Here is a 20805-nt window from a genome sequence, read left to right on the forward strand (position 1 = left end):
AAAAAAAAAAGAGCAGAGAGTGAGGTATTCCAGATGTGTGACGTGTGATGGTGTATGACAGCACCATCCCGTGGGTTAATGGAGTGTGTGAAGCAGATACGAAAACCCAGCTGTCTTCTATTAAGCCGACATTAAAGAGATTTGCAAAAATGTAGAACAGTGACTTCTTCACTTATTTTTTTTTTGAAAATTGTTGTTTTTCATCTAAATATGCTGTCAATATGTACTGGGTTTATTACTGTTACTACAAAACAGTGCCAACTTGTCCAAAGTCAGTGCTCCCTATCCTTACTGTTTTGAGTCCCCGTAATATAAGCACTAATACTTGGCATTATCCAGACTCCTTACTCTTTGCCAATCGAGTGCATGTAAAAATGAGTCTTATGGGGAGAGCTGTTTCAATTTCCCTTTTCCTAATCACTAATAAGGTTGAACATCTTCCCACAACTTTATTTCCAAGGAAGAAATACCTTCTTTATCCTGTGACTTGTCATCTTACTTCTTTATGATGACATTTGATGAAAAGAAGTCCCAAATTTTTTTTCAAAAGACTTTATGTTTTAAAAGCAGTTTTAGGTTAGAGCCAACCTGAATAGAAGGTACAGAAGTTTCCTATAGACTTTCTGCCCTCACAAATGCACAGCCTCCTCCAGCTATCAACAACCCACACCCGCGTGGTAATTTGTTACAATCATGAACCTACACTGACACCTCTTTAACAGCCCAAGTCCACAGTTTATATTAAGGTTTACTCTTGGTGTGGTACATTCTAGAGGCTTTTTTTTTTTTAAGTTTTTATTTAAATTCTAGTTCGTTAACATACAGTTACCCAATATAGTTAATACTGGTTTCAGAGGTAGAACTTTGTGATACAGGCTTACACATAACACCCAGCGCTCATCACAAGTGGCTTCCTTGACACCCACTAACCCTTTAGCTCACTCTGCACCCACTTCCCCTCCAGCAACCCCTGGTTTGTTCTCAATAGTTGAGAGTCTCTTATGGTTTGCCTCCCCCCCCCTTTTTTTTATCCCCCGCCCATGTTCATGTTTTGTGAACTCATGACTGAAATCATATGGTATTTGTCTTTCTGACTTACTTCACTTAGCGTAATAGATTCTAGCTCCATCCATGGGGTTACGGGCGGCAAGATTTCATTCTTTTTGATGGCTTCCTATAGGCTTTGACAAAAGTATAATGACCTGTATCCACCTCTGTAGTATAATACGAAATAGTTTCAGTGCCCTAAAAATTCTCTGTACTCTACCTAGTTATAGCTTCCATTCCCTGACACCTGGCAACTACTGATCTCCTCACTGTCTCTGAGGTTTTGCCTTCCCTAGAATGTCATATAGTCGGAATCATAGCCAGTAGCTGCCTTTTCAGATTGGTTTCTTTCAATTAAGAATAGTATTTAAGGTTCTTCCATATCTTTTCATGTCTTGATACCTTTTTTAAGTGCTGAATAATATCCCACAGTATGGATGTATCAGTCTATTCTTTTTTTTTTTTTTTTTTTTTTTTAAGATTTATTTGACAGAGACAGAGATCACAAGTAGGCAGAGAGAGAGAGGGAAATAGGCTCCTCACTGAGCAGAGAGGCTGGCATAGGGCTCGATCCCGGGACCCCGAGATTGTGACTGGAGCCGCAGGCAGAGGCTTAACCCACTGAGCCATGCAGGCCCCTCTCAGTTTACTTATTCACTGTTAACTTTTTGGTTGCTTCCAAACCACTGCAATTATGAACAAAGCTTCTATAAACATCCGCGTGCAGGTATTTTTTTGAGTGAACACGAGTTTTCAACTCATATAAGTAAATACGAAGAAGCACAATTGCTAGATCATATGGTACGAATATGTTTAGTTTGCAAGAGACTGGCAAACTGTCATTCAAAGAGCTGTTCTGTTTTGCACTCCCGCCAGCAATGAGAGCTCCTGCTGTTCCACAGATTTGCCAGCATTTGGTGATGTCAAGATTTTGCACTTGGGCCATTCTAATAGGTGTGGAAGTGGTATCTTGTTTTCATTTTCAATTTCCTAATGATATACAATGCTTTTAGTATATCTTCATATGTTTATTTGCCATCTGCATATCTTCCTGGTGAGATGTCCGGTTCCTCTGCTCACTTTTATTATTTATGTAGTCAATGGATTATTCATTCATTTATAATTATTATTATTACATATTAATACCATATTATAAATACATAATTATAATGTACAGTATACTCTAAACAATTGATATAATATAAATATTAATTATAAATTATTTAATTAATAAATAAAATTTATTAAATAAATGAATAAAAGATTTAACTTATTCATTTGCCAGAGAGCATACAAGCAGGGCAGCGGCAGGCAGAGGGAAGAGCAGGCTCCTCGTTGAGTCCTCTGCTCATTTTTAAGTCAGGTTATTCATTTTCTGAATGTTGAGTCTTAAGAGGTCTTTGTATACTTTGGGTAAAATTTCTTTTAGTTTTTTAAAAGATTTTATTTATTTATTTGACAGACAGAGATCACAAGCAGGCAAAGAGGCAGGTGGGGTGGGGGTGGGGAGCCGGCTCCTGCCAAGCAGAGAGCCCGATGCAGGGCTCGATCCCAGGACCCTGGGATCATGACCTGAGCCAAAGACAGAGGCTTTAACCCACTGAGTCACCCAGGTGCCCCACTGAGTAACATTTCTTTAACAGATGTGTTTTGCAAATATTTTCTCCTAATCTGTTGTTTAATCTTCTTGAGAAGCATTGAATTTTAATTAGTTGAATATGTCAGTCTTTTCTTTTGATTACATTAAACTAAAAAGAAATTCCTCTATAATCAAGTCAAAACCATATTCTCTTATATTTTCTTATAAAAGCATTTATATTTGCTTTATGAATATCTTAAATTAGGGTAATTAACTTGTTTATGAAGGAAGGAAGAGATCCAGTTCTTTTCATAAGGATACCCAATTGGCCCAATGCTGTTTACTGACCAGGTGATCCTTAGCTGAGTGGTCTCCAGCACTACCTCTGTCATATATCTGATTTTCATGTATGCATGAGTCTGTTTATGGCAAACCTATACTTATGTAACTTAAATGGCACAGAGACGAAATATTTAAAGGTACTGTGTGGTTTCTATGTAAACTAAATTAAATGCTTGAGAAATATTTGATAAAAGTTATTAACTAAAACAAATGGTTTCAAATTAGGTATGAATGAGATACCATAAAAGATTTAAGAAAAGGGGAACGTGGGTGGCTCAGTGGGTTAAAGCCTCTGCCTTCGGCTCAGGTCATGATCCCAGGGTCCTGGGATCAAGCCCTGCATCGGGCTCTCTGCTCGGCAGGGAGCCTTTCTCTCTGCCGGCGCTCTGCCTACTTGTGATCTCTGTCAAACAAATAAAATCCTAAAAAAAAAAAAAAAGAAAAAAAAGATTTAAGAAAAAATATAAAAGCATACTACACCAAGACTGCATCAAGTGTCTTTAAATGTACAATCTAATGGAATCCCAAATGCTGCATGCATTATGGATATACTGTCTAAAAAAAAATCCAACACCAAAATCAAAAGGTAGTACGGTTCTTCAACCAGCTAACCTCTAGCGAACTTCTAATTAAGAGGATGTGTGTGTGTTTGCTTATATATACACACATATATACATATGCTTATATATAAAGATGTTTAAAGTACAGTAGTTATGATTTTCTGGTTCTGACATTTTGATTTACTAATTAACAATGGTTCTTATCACAATGGGCAGGAGTTTACTATAATACATATAAAACTTTTTAATAGGTTTTAAATTACTCAAAATGCACAAAACCAAAATGTTATGTATATAAAAACCATGCAAGAGGGGCGCCTGGGTGGCTCAGTGGGTTAAAGCCTTTGCCTTTGGCTCAGGTCATGATCCCAGGGTCCTGGGAACAAGCCCCACATCAGGTCTTTGCTCAGCGGGGAGCCTGCTTCCCTTCCTCTCTCTCTACCTGCCTCTCTGCCTACTTGTGATCTCTCTCTCAAATAAATAAGTAAAATCTTTAAAAACAAAATGCTTAAAAAAAAAAAAACCATGGAAGAAATTGAAGTGGGTAATAAATATAAGAAAAAATGTTTAATGCCAATGAGGGAGCTTAATACTAGTTGATATAATCTTTCTAGAAATTTGGGAATATGTACGTACACCTTCACCAATAATTCTATAACTAGGAGTCTCTTCTGAAGAAATAAAAGATCTAAACAAATATTTATGCCCAAGGATAATCACTACTGCATTAGTTACAATGAAAATTTAGAAATAATCCAAAAGCCTAATAGAGGCCAACTATATTATTTATAAATTTGAATCAGTATTACAGAAATAACACTAATATTTCACACCCCTTAGGAAGGCTACTAAAAAAAAAAAGTGTTGGTAAGCATACAGAGAAACTGAAATGCTTATGCACTGTTGGTGAAAATCTAATTTGGTGTAGCTGCTGTGGAAAACATTATGGCAGCTCTTCAAAAAATTAAAAATAGAATTACCATATGATCTAGCAATTCCACTTCTGGGAATATACCCAAAAGAATTCAAATCAGGGTGTCAAAAAGATACTTGTATACCTATGCTAATAGCAGCATTATTCACAGTAGCCAAAAGGCTGAAGCCACCCAAATGTCCATTGACAGATGAATGGATAAACAAGTGTATATACATACAATGCAGTAGTATTCAGCCTCAAAAAGGAAATTCTGACACATGCCACAACATGGATAAAACTTGAGAACCTATGCTAAGTGAAATAAGCCAGTCACACACAAAAATACTTTATGATTCCACTTACATGAAGTACCTAAAATAGTCCAATTCAGAGAGAAAGTAAAATGTGCTTGTTGGGCTGTGGGGAAAAGGGACTGGGGAGTTTTTAATGGGTAGAATTTCAGTTTTGTAAAATGAAAAGAGTTCTGGAGACTGCTAAACAATGTGAATGTATTTAATACTGAATTATACACTTTAAGATGGGAAATTTTATATCACATATATTTCACCCCAAGTTTTATTTATTTATTTATTTTCTCATAATTTTTTTTTTTTTAAAGATTTTATTTATTTGACAGAGAGAGATCACAAGTAGGCAGAGAGAAAGGAAGGGAAGCAGGCTCCCTGCTGAGCAGAGAGCCCGATGCGGGGCTCGATCCCAGGACCCTGAGATCATGAGCTGAGCCAAAGGCAGTGGCTTAACCCACTGAGCCACCCAGGCACCCTTCTCATAATTTTTTTTAAAAAGGTTTATTTATTTTAGAGAGAGAGCCAGTGAGAGTGGGGGTAGGGACAAAAGGACAGGGAGAGAGAGAACCTCAAGCAAACTCCACACTGAGCCCAATGCATGTTCTCGATCCCACAATCCTGAGACCATGACTAAGCCAAAATCAAGAGTTGGATGCTTAGATGACTGAGCTACCCAGGTGCCCCTCTCATAATTTTTAAAGAGATTTTATTTAAACATAATTAAAAATCTGTTATAATCCTTAAGTTCAAAAATGGAACTGTGAATAAGGCAAAATTAAATATAATATGAACAGGGTGCCTGGGCAGCTGTCAGTTAAGCGGCTGACTTCAGCTCAGGTCATGATCTCAGGTCCTGGGTTGGAGCATCGCCTCAGACTGTACTGGGCAGAGAATCTACTCCTCCTTCTCCCTTCTCCCACTCGTGCATGCACACGCTCTCTCTCTCTCAAATAAACAAATAAAATCTTAGAAAGAAAGAACAAACAAACCACATATTTGTCACAGAATTTTCTAGCAGCTAACTTACAAAGAATCAAGTATAGAATTACACTGTTCATAAGACTAAAAAACAAACCAACTGTTCAAGAGAAACACCAATAAGACAAATCATTCTTGAGAATACCTATCTAATTGCCTCGGGAAAAATCTTCTTTTCAAGGCCGAGATCAACTAGCACTTCCATGCAATGACTGTTCTCCAGACTAGATGGATTAACAGACCATAAGAATTAAACCAGTTATGTCAAGATGTGTGCTGCTTATAAGCAGTAGCTTATAATAATAAATATCGTATAATAATTTCACAAGTAAAGGGGTTAATCAATAAAGTATTTAGAGGTCCTTGTTAAAAGGTTGTTTTCTAAGTATTCCAAAGATTCTTTGCCAAATGTCCTTCTGTGTCTTAAAAATAATGCACATTTGTTTTCTATTATAATAAAAGATCAGGAAGAAGCTTTTGTTCATTATTTCAAATGACGCTAAAAAAGATTGCAATAGATGTCACCATTTCTTCTCTAAAAAAAGAACCAAAAGAAAACTCTTCTTCCTATACCTTAACTGAAACACCGTTTTTCATCCTCTCCACATATTGGCAAACAAGAAAAAACAAATCAAAATAGTAAGAGTCATGTCTTTGAGACAACTGTAAGTTATGAGCTCATCTGTAGTACATGCCCATAGCCAAATGAACAGCTCCATTTCCTGGACTGAGAGACTGTCAACACAAGGTTATGTATGTACATGCACACTCAGACAGAAAATACACACCCAACTGTTAATAGTTCCATGTTCTCTAAAAGCATGCATTCTCAACAGGACTATATTGCTCTTAATGGATTAAAAAACAGCTTCTGGTGGGAGGAGGGAGAATATGAAAAACATCTTAGATATTACAAACGGTCTGTGGTCTTCCCAATGGCCACAGACATGTACACTGATATATAAACAGATATGTATCATATATGTAGTATTAAAATTTTGTGGGTGGGGGCAATTAGGAGAAAATGTATAAAAGAAGGCTCTTGAGGGGATGACCGTAAAAAAACAGGTTGAGGAACACTGGTCTGACGCAGTTTCCCAAAAGGTGTGCAAAACTAAAGGCATAGGTTACAGATGTGCTGACTAACGATCCTCTTAGGCCTTTGAGCATGTCAGTCAGGGCTTGCAGAAGGGGTAGGAATAGGGGTCAGAAGCCCGAGGGCATTATCGGTCTGAAGCATTCTCTTCCGTTTATTCCAGTATGCCCCCAAATATCATTTGCTGTGAATGCTATTATGTAAGAAGCAATGAACTTCTACTACAAATATGTATTACCTTTTTTTTAAATTAAAGATTTTATTTATTTGACTGACAGAGATCACAAGTAGGTAAAGAGGAAGGCAGAGAGAGAGGAGGAAGCAGGCTCCCTGCTGAGCAGACAGCCTCATGCAGGGCTCGATCCTAGGACCCTGAGATCATGACCTGAGCTGAAGGCAGAGGCTTAACTCACTGAGCCACCCAGGTGCCCCCAAATATATATTACATTTTTCTTAAGGTTTATTATTTTTTTAAAAGTAATCTCTACATCCAACATGGGACTTGAACTTACAACCCCCAAGATCAAGAGTCACATGCTCTATCAACCAAGCCAGCCAGGAGTCTCTTTTACAAAAAGAAACCATTAAAAAAAAAAAAATAAAAACACTCTAGGGGTGCCCAGGTAGCACAATCAGTTGAACATGTTACTCTTGGTTTTGGTTCAGAATATGAACTCAAGATCATGGACTTGACACCTATGTCAGTTTCTGAGCTCAGTGGGGGGTCTGCTTGAGATTCTCTCTCCCTCTGCCCCTTCTGTTCACGCTCTCTCTCAAATAAAAAATAAACCTTAAAAAAATTTTTTTTAAAGATTTTATTTCTTCAATGAAGAGAAAGAGAGCATAAGCCCACAAGCAAGGGAAGCAGCAGAGGGAGAGGGAGAAGCAGGCTCCCAACGGAGCAAGGAGCCCGATATGGGACTGGATCCCAGGTCCCTGCAATCAAAACCTGAGACAAAGGCAGATGTTTAACTGACGAAGCCACCCAGGGACCCCAAAAAACAGTTTAAAGACAAATATATTGTTTTCAATCTCTTCTTTGGTCTCCCATAACAGGAATGAAGAATTCAAAGTTCTGGGGCGCCTGGATGGCTCAGCCGGTTAAGCATCTGACAAGTCTGCTTGTTCCTCTACCCTTCCCCCTGGCTCATGCTTGTTCTTGCTCTCTCTCAAATAAATAAAAATCTTAGAAAAAAAAAAAGAAGAAGAATCCAAAATTCTACTCAGAACATGCCCTAAAAAATGTCAACTATCTAACTGGGGACACTTTTAAAAAATCCATTCTGCCCACTTAGTCTATTAAGGGATAATTTTTTTTTTTTTTTTTAATATCATGCCATTTAACACCACGAACTAAACCAGAGGCATTATGATTCAAGTGACAAAAAGGTCAGGAGTAGCGATGATGGCCATTTATAGGTCAAATATAAGTAAAAAAGCAGGTCCATGACAGAAATAGGTAACAGAGAAAGAGAATGGGTGCCCAGAGGTAACCTAAGGAAGACTAGGAGATCCGTACAAGCAAAGTCCCTATGTTTTTAATGTGATCTCTGTTCCAATGTCCCTAGGGCCCAACAATACTGATTTTGTTCCTTGGTCTTTATTTTTTTAAGCCAACTTAAGTAAATCTGTGTTCCTTGAGCCCTAGCTAAAACATAATAAATCTAAAAAATGTTAAATATAACCTGGCAGGAATCTGGCTTAGGTGTAAAAAGAAGAAAAACAACACCAGCAGTATTACTTCTTGGAATGTTCTTTCTACCTCCCTCTCTCCTTCCCTCCCTCACTCCTTGCTTCCTTCCTTCCGGAAGAGACAGAGAGAGTGTGAGCTTGAGGCAAGGAGGGGAGCGGGGCAGACAGAGAGGGAGTGAGAGAATCTCAAGCAGGCTCCACACCCAGCATGGAGCCCAACATGGGGCCAATCCCACAGCCCTGAAATCATGACCCAAGCTGAAATCAAGAGTCAGATGCCCCACTGACAGAGCCACCCAGGTGCTCCCTTTCTAAATATTTCTGTAAAAACCAAAGTAATAATGAAGTGATTTGCTTTATGAAATTATTTCAAATTAGTTCAAAGTGTAAATATCTTAACAAATAACTTTAGATTGGGCTGTAGACTCTAAAAATAATTAAGTGCAGGATTGGTTGCTTATTCAAAAAAAAAAGAAAGAAAGAAAGAAAAAAACTGTAGTTGAGGGGCGCCTGGGTGGCTCAGTAGGTTAAGCCTCTGCCTTCCTGGGTCATGGTCTCAGGGTCCTGGGATCGAGCCCCACATCAGGATCTCTGCTCAGTGGGGAGCCCGCTTCCCCTTCTCCCTCTGCCTGCCTCTCTGCCTACTTGTGATCTCTCTCTGTCAAAGTAATAAATAAAAGAGGCGCCAGGGTGGCTCAGCAGGTTAAAGCCTCTGCCTTCGGCTCAGGTCATGATCCCAGGGTCCTGGGATGGAGCCCCGAATCAGGCTCTCTGCTCCACAGGGAGTCTGCTTCCTTCTCTCTCTCTGCCTGCCTCTCTGCCTACTTGTGATTTCTGTCTGTCAAATAAATAAATAAAATCTTAAAAAATAATAATAATAAATAAAAGCTTTAAAATTAAAAAAAAAACTGTAGTTGAAATCAGTGCTTTCAACCTTTCCAACTATACATAAAAACCGTAAGCGCATGCTTTTCTGATAAGAAATATAGTAACATAGCACGCCTGATGAAGAGTTCTGGAGATGGATGACGACAGCACAGCATCACGAATATATTCAACACAACTAAAGTATACACTTAATAATGTTAAATATGGTAAAGTTTATATGTCGTTTACAATAAAAAAAATAATATAGTTTGCCACTGCCTAACCTACCAGACTACTGCTACGTATCCAGCAAAGCAATTTCGGCTACTAGCAGAAATTTGAGTATACTCTCCCCACCCCGACACCAAAATACCTTGAATATCTCGTCCTAAAACTTCCACATAGTTCTGATCTTTTAAGACTTCCTGGTCATCTTCTTCCAAATCATATTCTGGCTTTTTTATTATTTTTTTTGGGTTGACCAAAAGCTGAGCTCGCTCCTTTTTTAATTTAGCTCCTATAAGAACATCCAAAGAATGAGAACACGACAGGTATAAATTCTTTCCAAATATTACATTTAAATAAGTAAATAAACTGTAATACTTATATTGTCATTATTTAAAATCAGGAAAAAAATTCAGTGTTTTCACTTTGATGAATGTATGTACTGCTCTTCACAGTTTATATAAAGAAAAACCTTGAAAGTTTGTTACTGGGGGGCGGGGTCACATTTTAATTACAATGGATAGTTATCACTTACTCCTAATACTATTTTATTTCAGATAAGGCTTTATTATTTTTAATTTTCAAAAGTTTGAATGGAGTGAACTAAAAAAGTAGTTTTTATTTAGTCTTACTAAATCAGATACTTTGTGCTATATTTTTTAAGTAGGTTAAAATATTTTAAAAAGTGAGATAATCCATAACCATCACATAAACATCTCTTCAATTTGATAATTGTATAATCGGTACCTCCTTCTCTATCAAGAATGTGATTAAGGACATCATCATCTCCCACAAACTGAACCTCCATGATCTTGTCTTCCTTTAATTCCAGTTTACTCATCATTGCCAACCTAAACAAAAGCAATAAAGAACACAAACATGATGAAAAATTCATTTCAACAACATTGAAATAAACATTCACATAATACATACATGTATTTATATGACATTTTAAAAAGTCTCTCAAGTATGAAAAATATATTATGCATTATTGCATTAATATTATACTTTTGATAACAAGTAGACCAACTCTTTATCTGAAAAATGGAAAAGATAGGAAGTGGTGTCTGAGAGCTGGAAAAAGCCAAATTCAATCAAGGCTACTAAAATATAAAATTACGAAAGCAATTCTTCCTGTAAAGAAAGCCCTAACTGGGGCGGCTGGGTGGCTGAGTGGGTTAAGCATCTGCCTTGGGCTCAGGTCATGATCCCAGGGTCCTGGGATCGAGCCCCGCATCGGGCTGTCTGCTCAGCAGGGAGCCTGCTTCCCCCCCACCTCTCTGCCTGCCTCTCTGCCGACTTGTGATCTCTGTCAAATAAATTTTAAAAATCTTAAAAAAAAAAAAGAAAGAAAGCCCTAACCAATCTACAATATGATAACATTACCAGAAGGGAGGCATTTAATACATGAGTGTTTAGAGAAGGGGCAGACAAGCAAAGAATAATAATTTGGCAGATTTTAGTATTTATTCACTAGAAATAAATAGTCAATTGGGGGAAATCCATGCATTTCACTGGTATACCAAACCTGGATCAAATAATCCTCAAGCAACCCCCTTTACTATTATCGCATGCTTACCAAACAACTTTAGTTAGAATAAAGCTTTCTGGGTGTCCTGGGAACGAAACAGTAAACATGCATCTTCCCAATACTTTTACAGTCAGTTCTTCACTGAACAGACTTCAGAATTTGGCAAACAAAAACTTGATCAACTCTTCCTACTCTGAAAAAATTTTGTTTCAGAACTATATACCACTAATGGCTTGAAACGAAATAAGGATGATCCCAACTGGCTCCCAGCTGATCTGTTTACCCAAAAAATGAGTTTTTTCTCTCCTCTCTCTCCTATAAATCCTATTTTCCTTTTATCTACTAATAGGAACTACGGACTATGTTACTTGTGAGTCAGTTATTTTGCATGCATGTAACTTACTAAATGTTGTCAAGTTTTCTTTTGTAACTAGCACACTTTTTTCTTTTTTAAAGTTTATTTATTTATAATCTCTATACCCAACGTGGGGTCAAACTCACAACCAGGAGTTGTATGCTCTACCAACTGAGCCACACACCTTCCCTCCGCCACCCTTTTTTTAAAAAAATGACATCTTTACGTTTTTAAAGTTTTATTTAAGTTATCTCTACATCGAAATACGGCTCAAACACAACCTTAAGATTAAGAGTCATATATTCTTCCAACTGAGCCAGCCAGATGCCCCTAGAACTAGCACACTTAAATGGCTTGTCTTTATTTTCACTTACCTTTAAAAGCACTACACATTCTGCAGCTGGAAAATTCAGGTAGAGTCACCTGCAATTGTAAAAAGAACTTGGTCAAGGTCGGTTAATAGGAAATGAAAGCAACCAAAGAAGTTCACTAGTTTAATAAACAAGATGAATAGATAAATGCAGTTCTTACAAAGTTATCACGAAGGCATAGTAAAGGACAAAACAACCATCAGTATTTTGGCCAGGAAGTACTAGAGACTGAGAGGATCTGGACATTGGGGGCAAGTGGCTGGAAAGAGGAAGCCAACATTTGAGCACTTACTATATGCTGGACACAATTTTGAATATTCTATATATTATTTTCATTTAACCCTCATAACAACTCTATTAAGGCTTATGTTTTGTGTATACAGATAATACTTCATCTATAATTTATATGACCACTGCCAGCAGAACATAACCTTTTGGGCCATCTTTCTAGTCATGATACCACTTTCTATTACAGGGAATTTGGATGTATTGGAGAAAAAGTTTGATGCATATACATGATATTTGTATATAATAAAGGAACTTATGATTTCTTTACATTTGTTTTCTGAGGGGCTATTTGTCAGGCACCCTATTATGTACTTTCATGTATAGTAGATCATTAAATCCTCAGATTCTTTGAGATTCTCCAGTATACAGATGAGTAAACTTAGGTTAACTATGAAATTACTCATCCAAATTTATACAACTAGAAAGTGTGTTAGGGCTAAAACCCAAGTCTGACTGATTTCAAAGTCCCTAATCATTCTACTACACACTTCTCCTGCCATTAAATACAAATTTGTTACCTTTTTTTTTTTTTTTTAAGATTTTGTTTATTTGACAGAAGTCACAGGTAAGCAGAGAGGCAGGCAGAGAGAGAGGCGGAAGCAGGATCCCTGCCGAGCAGAGTCTGATGTGGGGCTCGATCCCAGGACCCTGGGATCATGACGTGAGCCAAAGGCAGAGGCTTTAACCCACTGAGCCACCCAGGCGCCCTCCCTTTTTTTTTCTTTAAAGATTTACTTATTTATTTTAGAGAGTGAGAGAGAAAGAAAGAGTGGGGGAAAGGAGAGGGAGAAAGAAAGAATCTCCAGCAGACTCCTAGATGAGCACACAACTGGACTCAGGGCTAGATCCCAAGATCTTGAGACCAGAACCTGAGCCAAAACCAAGAGTTGGGACACTTAACCTATGAGCCACCCAGGCACCCCCAAATCCATTATCCTAAATGCTTGTTCTGACCTCTGGATATCATTCATAATATACCTAATCATTTTCCCACCTGGCAGTTTACACATCCAAAGATTTCTATAGTTCTTCTGTGTTTCCAGTTGATTTAAGTTAAACATGCCTAGTTCTATCAAGCATACTTTTAAAAGCACGGCCAGATTCCATCTAATCTACTTTGTTTTAAAATATAAATAGCTATGTTCTACAAGGATATGAAGTAGTGACAATCAGCAAATGCAATAAAACAAATAACAAACTATAATACTAATAGGCAGTCTGGATCCAGGAAATTATATAAAGAAAGCAGAAAATACACCATACAAAGAATGTGGGCTCTGAGCTAACTGACAAAGTGAAAAAGGAGCAAAGCTCAGTTACGTGATTCTCATGAGCAAAAGTTCAGTGGTTCCTTTGGGGAAAGATTTTCAAGAAAAATTTAAAAACAGAAATTCCAGACAACTGAATATCGTCCAATTTCCCTATGGTATTTTACATAAGAACTGCCTGGACAGAGGCACCGTAACCTAATCTTGTTTGTAATTGAATACATTTATATGTAATTTCTTTTTCTAGATTTTAAGGCATCGTATTACAGTACAGAACCAGCAAACTGAAGAAACTTCTATGAAGACCTTGAAAAAAACCTTTCCCTCCTTCTTCAACAATTTCTGGAAAACAAAACACACACAAAAAACCCAACTTGACAACCACACAATAAAATGCACATTTTTAGTGATCATCTACTTTTCAAGGCACTGTCTTTGGGTGCTTCCTTTTAAGTGGGACTCCTTCCAAGGAGTTAACAAGACAGGTAATAAAACAGCAGCACCAAAGGAGTATTAACAGCAACACACCTATGAAAGTATTAAAGCAACCTGTGAGAGCAAACAGATGACTACAATTTTTAAAAACATAATCCTTATTTTAAAAAAAAGCTAAATCCCAATTTTAATATCAGATAGAGCTGGGTTCTGATCTTAACGCCACCCTCATACCTGTGTGATCTTGGACAAAACTGTGGCGACTGCACGAGATCATATGCATGGCAAAAGGAAATGCTAATTAAATGTTTCCTATCATCAACTTCTTCAACCTTCCACTTAACCACCTAGAGCTCTTGCATTTTCTCTACGTCTAACACGAAAGGTGCCCAGGAAATGATGAACGTGTGCAGCGCCACCCACGAAGGTGTGGAGCCACGCTCCTCTTCTTCGGATTTTGCAGCTCCGGTGGGGAGGTGCAGCGGTTTTGTCAGGATTTCAGCTGTAAGACGGGAAGTAACGCGTCCACATCCTTTTAATTGAAAAGGCTCTCCCTGAAGGGCCTGGGCGCAGGGGGACTGCTCGGGGAGGCTGCTCCGTTTGGGGCCTTCGGGCGGGGATGACATGGAAGGTTCTCTCTCCTGCGGTAGTTTGGGGACGGAGTCGTCCTCCGCAGCCTCCCTGTGCCCGCTCCCCCGGGTCAGTCCGGCACTTCGGCCGCACAGGTTCCATTTTCTCCTTCAAGCACGGCGCTCTTCGAGCCGAGAAACGGACAGGCCGGTAGCGCGTCCGTCGCACGGAAGGCCTCGCAGGGCTGGCGAAACCCCCCACGGTGCGTCCAGAAGAGCCTCTAACCCCGACGAGGACTTACGGACTTTGGCGGGTGCCTCGAGCCGCTGACCAGTTGGCCGCGCTCGGCCAGCCGAGGGTCCTCGGGCCCGCGGGGGCCGCGCGGGCAGCCCGGGGAGGGCAAAGAGGCAGGCGCAGCGACCCAGCCCGGAGCGCCGGGAGGCAGCCCTCTCCGAGACGCGGGCCCCAGCTCGGCTGCGGGGCTGGGCGCCCCCGGACTCACCTCACAAACCCCGAGCTAAGCGGGAGAGGGAAGCCGGCTGCCGCGTTGTCCCACCACGCACCTCTAGGTCTCCGCCAGGAGCCGCTGCGGCCTCCCCGCGCCTGCCGGACGGTACTCGGGTGACTGGGCGCCGCAGGCAGGGTGGCTTGGGCCCCGGCAAGAAAGGCCAAATTCCGGCTTAAGCACAGCCGGAGAGGGTCGTGGAGCCTCAAGAGCCAGTAGGGAAGCCCGGAAGCCGGGGGATGGGAGGCCTGCCGGCCGCACACCGAATCTCCCGCCCTGCCCAGGGGGCGGAGTCCAGGGAAACCAATGAAAAGCGGAGCCAGCCGAGAGCGACGTCGCTGCCCGCCAGTCGGTCTCCGCCTGTCCGCCCCGCCCACCAAGAAACCTGAGGAAAACGAATCCCTAAACCCCGAGTTCTGAGCCTTTCCTGTCCTGTTTTCGTTTCCGGGGAACGGGGAAGGAAGGGTTGGTTACACCTGGGGAAGTTTGCAGAGGTGTAGGTGGTGTGTCTTTAGGCAATCTTAGAAGTCTTCATTAGTTTCTCTACACATCTTCTTTTGAGGAAGAAGATAATGCGAATGAATCTGCCTTTGTGGCTTGTTTTCGTTTTGGTCTTTTTTTTTTTTTTTTAAATTTGACATAGAGCACAAGCAGAGGGAATGGAAGAGGGAGAAGCAGGCCCCCGGCTGAGCAGGGAGCCCTATGCGGGATTTGATCCCAGGACCCCAGATCATGACCTGAGCCGGAGGCAGTCGCTTAACCCACTGAGCCACTGACTGAGACACCCAAACATCCCGTGTTTGGTTTTGTTCTGTTTTGTTAATTTATTTCTTTGGGGTGAAAGGTAGGATTCCATACATCTAAAGGGTTTGGAGTAGGGAAGAAGGGAGATACTGTTCTCTGGAAACAAGAGAATATGGAAATGGGATCAGACCGCTAAGGGGATGGGAAGACTAAGAAGGAGTAGATGTACAAAGAGCTGATGAAGAAGAAAAGATTGAACCTATCAGGATGCAGTCTTACCCACTCACAGAATACTATTTCATTTGGATTCAACAACACTACAGAATCCCCTGTGTACCACATGATACACCATTGAGTGAGACAAACACCATCTCTTCTGTCACCAGACAGCTTCCTCTATTGGAGGAAGATACTGAAGGGACAAGACTGAGAAAAATGCTACCATATCAGAAGTTCAGTGTTTATCGGACCACATGGCAGAAGTATCTAACCAAAGGACAGAAGAAGCCAGGAACAATTTTCTTGGAGGAAGAGATGTTTAAACTGAGAGTTGAGTAGATTTAAGCCAGGCAAAGAGGAAGCGTAAAATTTTCCAGGTAGAAAGCCCAAATCAAATAGCATGTGCATAAAGGGCCAAGAGGCAAGTGCGAAAGTTGGGTCTGTTGTTTTGAGGTCTAGTTTGGCCCGGTACATTAGTCAGGGCTACTGAAAGATCACTCTGGATAAAGCAGGTAAGAGTGGAAGCATAAGGAAGGAAGAGATGGAATCACTTTTTTTTTTTTTTAAAGATTTTATTTATTTATTTGACAGAGATCACAAGTAGGCTGAGAGGCAGGCAGAGAGAGAGAGAGGAGGAAGCGGGCTCCCTGCTGAGCAGACAGCCCGATGTGGGGCTCGATCCCAGGACCTTGGGATCATGACCGGAGCCAAAGGCAGAGGCTTAAACCCACTGAGCCACCCCGGTGCCCCTGGAATCACCATTTTGGAAGATGTTTAGGAAATCCACTTAAGAAAGAGAAATGACAACCTGGATACCTCAATATACCATTTTGGTTGCCAGAATTTAAGAAAACAAAGGATAAAGGTAATATTCTCTACATTGGAAATAAAAGAATCTGGGGAAGCGTGAGCAGAAAAAAAGAGTAAAGAACATAGTCAACAGTTAACAATAAAGTCCTTGATAAGTTTTTAAAAATGTGAAGATCTAGGAATACTGAATATTTAATATATTCTTTAACTAATATATTCTTTGTTTCTATGATGTAAACTCTGTTTCGTCTCCTCTTCAGATCTACACCAAAGTCTATAGACTCAGTGGCCTTGTTTGAGTGGTGGGTTTTGAGTATGTTTTTATGGTATATTTGTGGGAAATAGAGGGAAGGGGATAGGTGTCCATGTCTCTTTTTCTTCTTCTTTTTTTAAGATTATCTATTTGACAGAGAAAGAGAGCAAGAGAGAACAAGCAGGGGACGTGTCAGGCAGAGGGAGAGGGAGAAGCAGGCTCCCCACTGAGCAGGGATCCTGATGCAGGGCTCCATCCCAGGACTCCAGGATCATGACCTGAGCTGAAGGCAGACGCTTAAGCGATGGAGCCACCCAGGTGCCCCTCAGTCTTTTTCTTTGGATAGTTCAATTTACTTGGTTAACTTTGAGCACCTACCTGTATTGTGAACATAGTGCCCAGATATGTTCCTTAACATTAGAGAACTTAAATTCCTGTTTGGTAGAAAGAATCAGGTAATTTCATTACAATAAGGTTTAAGTGCAAGGATAAAATGTGCAGAGATTTACTTGGACAATGATCACTAGTTCAGCTTAGCTAAGCGGAGAAAAGGCAGCAGAGGAAAAGCCTATCCAACTACAGATGACAGAGAATAGGGGTGGAAAAGGGATTTCAGGAAGAGTATCGTATTACAAACTGGGTGTGATAGTACAAAGAAGTTCGGTGTTAATTTAACCTTAAGTAAAAGTTAAGAATGGTAGGAGATGGAATGGGAGAAGTCTGGGGCTAAAGAATAGAATTTATCCTCTATAATGGAACTATTGAATAATTGTAGCCAGGGACTAATGGGTGTTTTATATTAATCACTAATGAAGGTAAGTTTGAGAGGGGTAGGGGTCTAGTTAGGAAGCTATCAAAGAATTCTGGATATGAAGATGAAGATAGGAGCTTGAGATGCAGTGATAGAACCGGAAAGGAAAGGATGACTTTGGGGGGGAAAAAAATAGGCAAAGTCAGCAGGATTTGGAAATTGGATATAGAAGTAAGGAAGAAGGAAAATATAAGTCTCAGGTTTCTGGCATGGTTATCTGGATATCAGCTCCCCAGTGTTCTGCGAAAGATTACAGATAGACGAAAGAGTTTAGCTTGAGGCATCTTGACTTTGAAATCCCTTTGAAAGAGAGACCAAATTATCCTGCAAACAGTGGTTTTAAGAGTTTGAAATTCATCCAAGAGATCTATAGAGATCTAGGGGTCACCAGTGTATAGATTAAAGCCAAAGGGAGAAAAAAAGAATTGCCTTAGGATGATGAATAAAACATGAAATGAAGTGAGGTACCTCATCTTCTGAGACACGCAGCAAGTAGATGCGCACAGTTGTGGATATAGTTGTTCTTTGAAGTGGTGGGAGAAAACAGGAAATTAAAACCTTCTAGCATTATGGCCTCCATTTAATGAAAAAAAGCTGAGGCTCCTGGGAAAGTGGTACTTCAAGTGATGGAGCCTTGGAACAGGAACTGAAGGGAATGAGAAAAGTAAGCAGGCCAAGAAGTAGAAGGCCTCAAAGTGTTGGGAGCTTAAGGTTGGGGCCAGTGAAGTTGACTGATGCCTATAGCATTCAGTGAACTGAGTTAAGGGAAAAGAAAAGGTGGTGTGTAGCACTGAGATGGATGAGTTCTACACATACACACAAACACACACTGCATTAATCTCTTATACTGGCATTTACTATTTTATATATTTCTCTGGGAAAAAAAAATTCTTGAGTCAGTGGTTCCATGTGGAAGAGGAAAGCTTACCTATGAAGGCAAAAGATTGTTACAGGACTAAAGAGAGTTTTCAGTGCTGATTTCACATGAAAATTACCTGGGGAGGTGATAAAATTGCTACTGCTAGATCCCAATCCCACGGAGTGTGAATTTGGCCTTAAATGTGGTCATCAGAAATTTCCCAGATGATTTTAACATGCAAGCTAGGGTTGAGAACCACTCAGCCAGGAAGAATGAAAATTTTGTCAAATGTGAAATCACCTAGATGCCATGCATTAAACACATACTTGCTAAGGATATGATAGGTCTAGAAGGGCAGTGGCAAATGCCTCAGCAAATAATATCTACCCAGAGTTTTTAAGATACAAATTTGATTTCAATCCTGCTCAGGAGAAAGCAATTACTTCTATCCAAACATTTAGGAATAAACGAGAATAGTAGTAAAATCCTATTTCATCTCCAGGATTTTCTCATGCCAGGGATGATGAGGAGGCCCTTCTAAGGCACAAATTAATAATATAAGATTTGGCAGATTACTCCTTTAAAAAATACACATAATAATTCAAACTCTGGGAAATGAGTCTTAGAATCTAATCTTCAATACAGAAAGTTTTACCATGTTCATAAAGCCATTATTTATAGTAGTTAGATTTCTTGAAATTCTGATTTTCTTTGAGGAAATGATATTTCCTACTGAATACTGGAGAGAATAAAAATATTTTTGAATTGTTTTTAGTTAAATTACACAATGATTTCACATTTAAGTTTTTACTGGGTAGCATGATCTGGCCATAAAAAAAAGTTTTCATTCCTAATGTGTATTAAATATTGTTAAAGTGCTAAAAGTGATTGGTCCTTCAAGTGAGTTTTTTTTTTAATATTTTTATTTATTTATTTGACAGAGAGAGATCACAAGTGGGCAGAGAGGCAGGCAGAGAGAGGGGGGGAAGCAGGCTCCCTGCTGAGCAGAGAGCCCAATGCGGGGCTTGATCCCAGAACCCTGAGATCGTGATGTGAGCTGAAGGCAGAGGCTTAACCCACTGAGCCACCCAGGTACCCTTCAAGTGAGTTTTAGAAGAGAGCCCCACCCCTTTCTGATGTAACATGTGAGGAAAAGTAGGGGTGTAACTACAGACTATTATCCATTTTACTTGGATTAGGACCCAGGGCCAGATTTAGACCTTTAGAAACCCTCAACATAAATGACTGTATTTGTACCCTCTCCTGTGTTGTACAAAACAGTATTAAATCATAAAATAATTATAAGGAAGTCCAACAAAATTCTGATTTCCTCCCAAGCCACCTGGCAACATTTTTTGCGGAAGAGGGATGCAGGTAAGAACCTGTAAAATATTTTTAAGTTCTTTGAGAGCTTTCTCTGCGTTATTATACTATAAACCAGGTTTTCTCAACTTAGGTTCCTCATATAAACCAGAGAAAGACTATTTTTTAAATTTTCCTCTTAAGAATGGTACTCAAGGATAGTACACAACTGGAACTATACATAGGAGATAATTTATAATCTTGCATTCATACGTTATTAGGGCTTGAATCTCGTGGGTTTACTTTGTCTATTAGTAATCTAGCTCTGCTGAGATCCCATCTCCCCTTCCTTCCTATCCCCTATAGGGACCTTGGCCTTGTGGGGATAGGACAAGTATACCAGTAGTTGAGAATAAGCAATACTGTATGAAGCAGCATCCCGTGGTACTTAAGTGCACAAGTCCATAAGCCTGAGTGTCTGGTTCAATCCTAGCTGTATCACTTACTACCTCTGTGACCTTAGACAGATGAACCTTCCTTTTCTTATAAAAGGAGAATAATAGTACTTATCAGACACCATTATATTATTGAATTATTGCATTTCCTTTAAAGTGGCTAGAATGGTGCTTGGGATGTCCTAGAACCCGGTAAATGTTATTGTTTAACTCCCATGAGAAGAATCTCTGGACCATAAACTGTGACCTGGACCACAGTTGTGTATGTGTTAGCAGGACAGTGTCTCTACTATCTTAATATTCACTATTTTATTATAGTACCTTAAAGTGGCTTTTCCCTTTGTATTTGCCCTGTATTTTCTAAGGTTTTCAAAATGAGCAAATACTACGTTTTTAGTAAAAGGAAAAAATGGAAACTG

General features: G+C 39.8%; 1 protein-coding gene across 3 annotated transcripts in view; it reads right to left on the reverse strand.

Annotated features, from left to right (window-relative positions):
* ORC2 (origin recognition complex subunit 2) overlaps positions 1 to 15276 on the reverse strand; it is a 45450-nt gene extending 30174 nt beyond the window's left edge. Inside the window, exons 1-4 of one of the 3 annotated variants that reach the window (XM_059393170.1) lie at positions 14992 to 15276; positions 11871 to 11919; positions 10358 to 10461; positions 9759 to 9902 (exon numbers count right to left, since the gene is read on the reverse strand). In XM_059393170.1, coding sequence (XP_059249153.1) covers positions 9759 to 9902; positions 10358 to 10454 — 241 coding nt within the window. In that variant the 5' untranslated portion in view covers positions 10455 to 10461; positions 11871 to 11919; positions 14992 to 15276. Of the gene's footprint in view, positions 1 to 9758; positions 9903 to 10357; positions 10462 to 11870; positions 11920 to 14092 lie in introns of all 3 variants that reach the window. The other 2 variants (XM_059393168.1, XM_059393169.1) reach the window with 2 other exon arrangements.
* Positions 15277 to 20805: the final 5529 nt, after the last annotated feature.

This window comes from Mustela nigripes, chromosome 3, assembly GCF_022355385.1.
Source record: "Mustela nigripes isolate SB6536 chromosome 3, MUSNIG.SB6536, whole genome shotgun sequence".
Taxonomy (NCBI): domain Eukaryota; kingdom Metazoa; phylum Chordata; class Mammalia; order Carnivora; family Mustelidae; genus Mustela; species Mustela nigripes.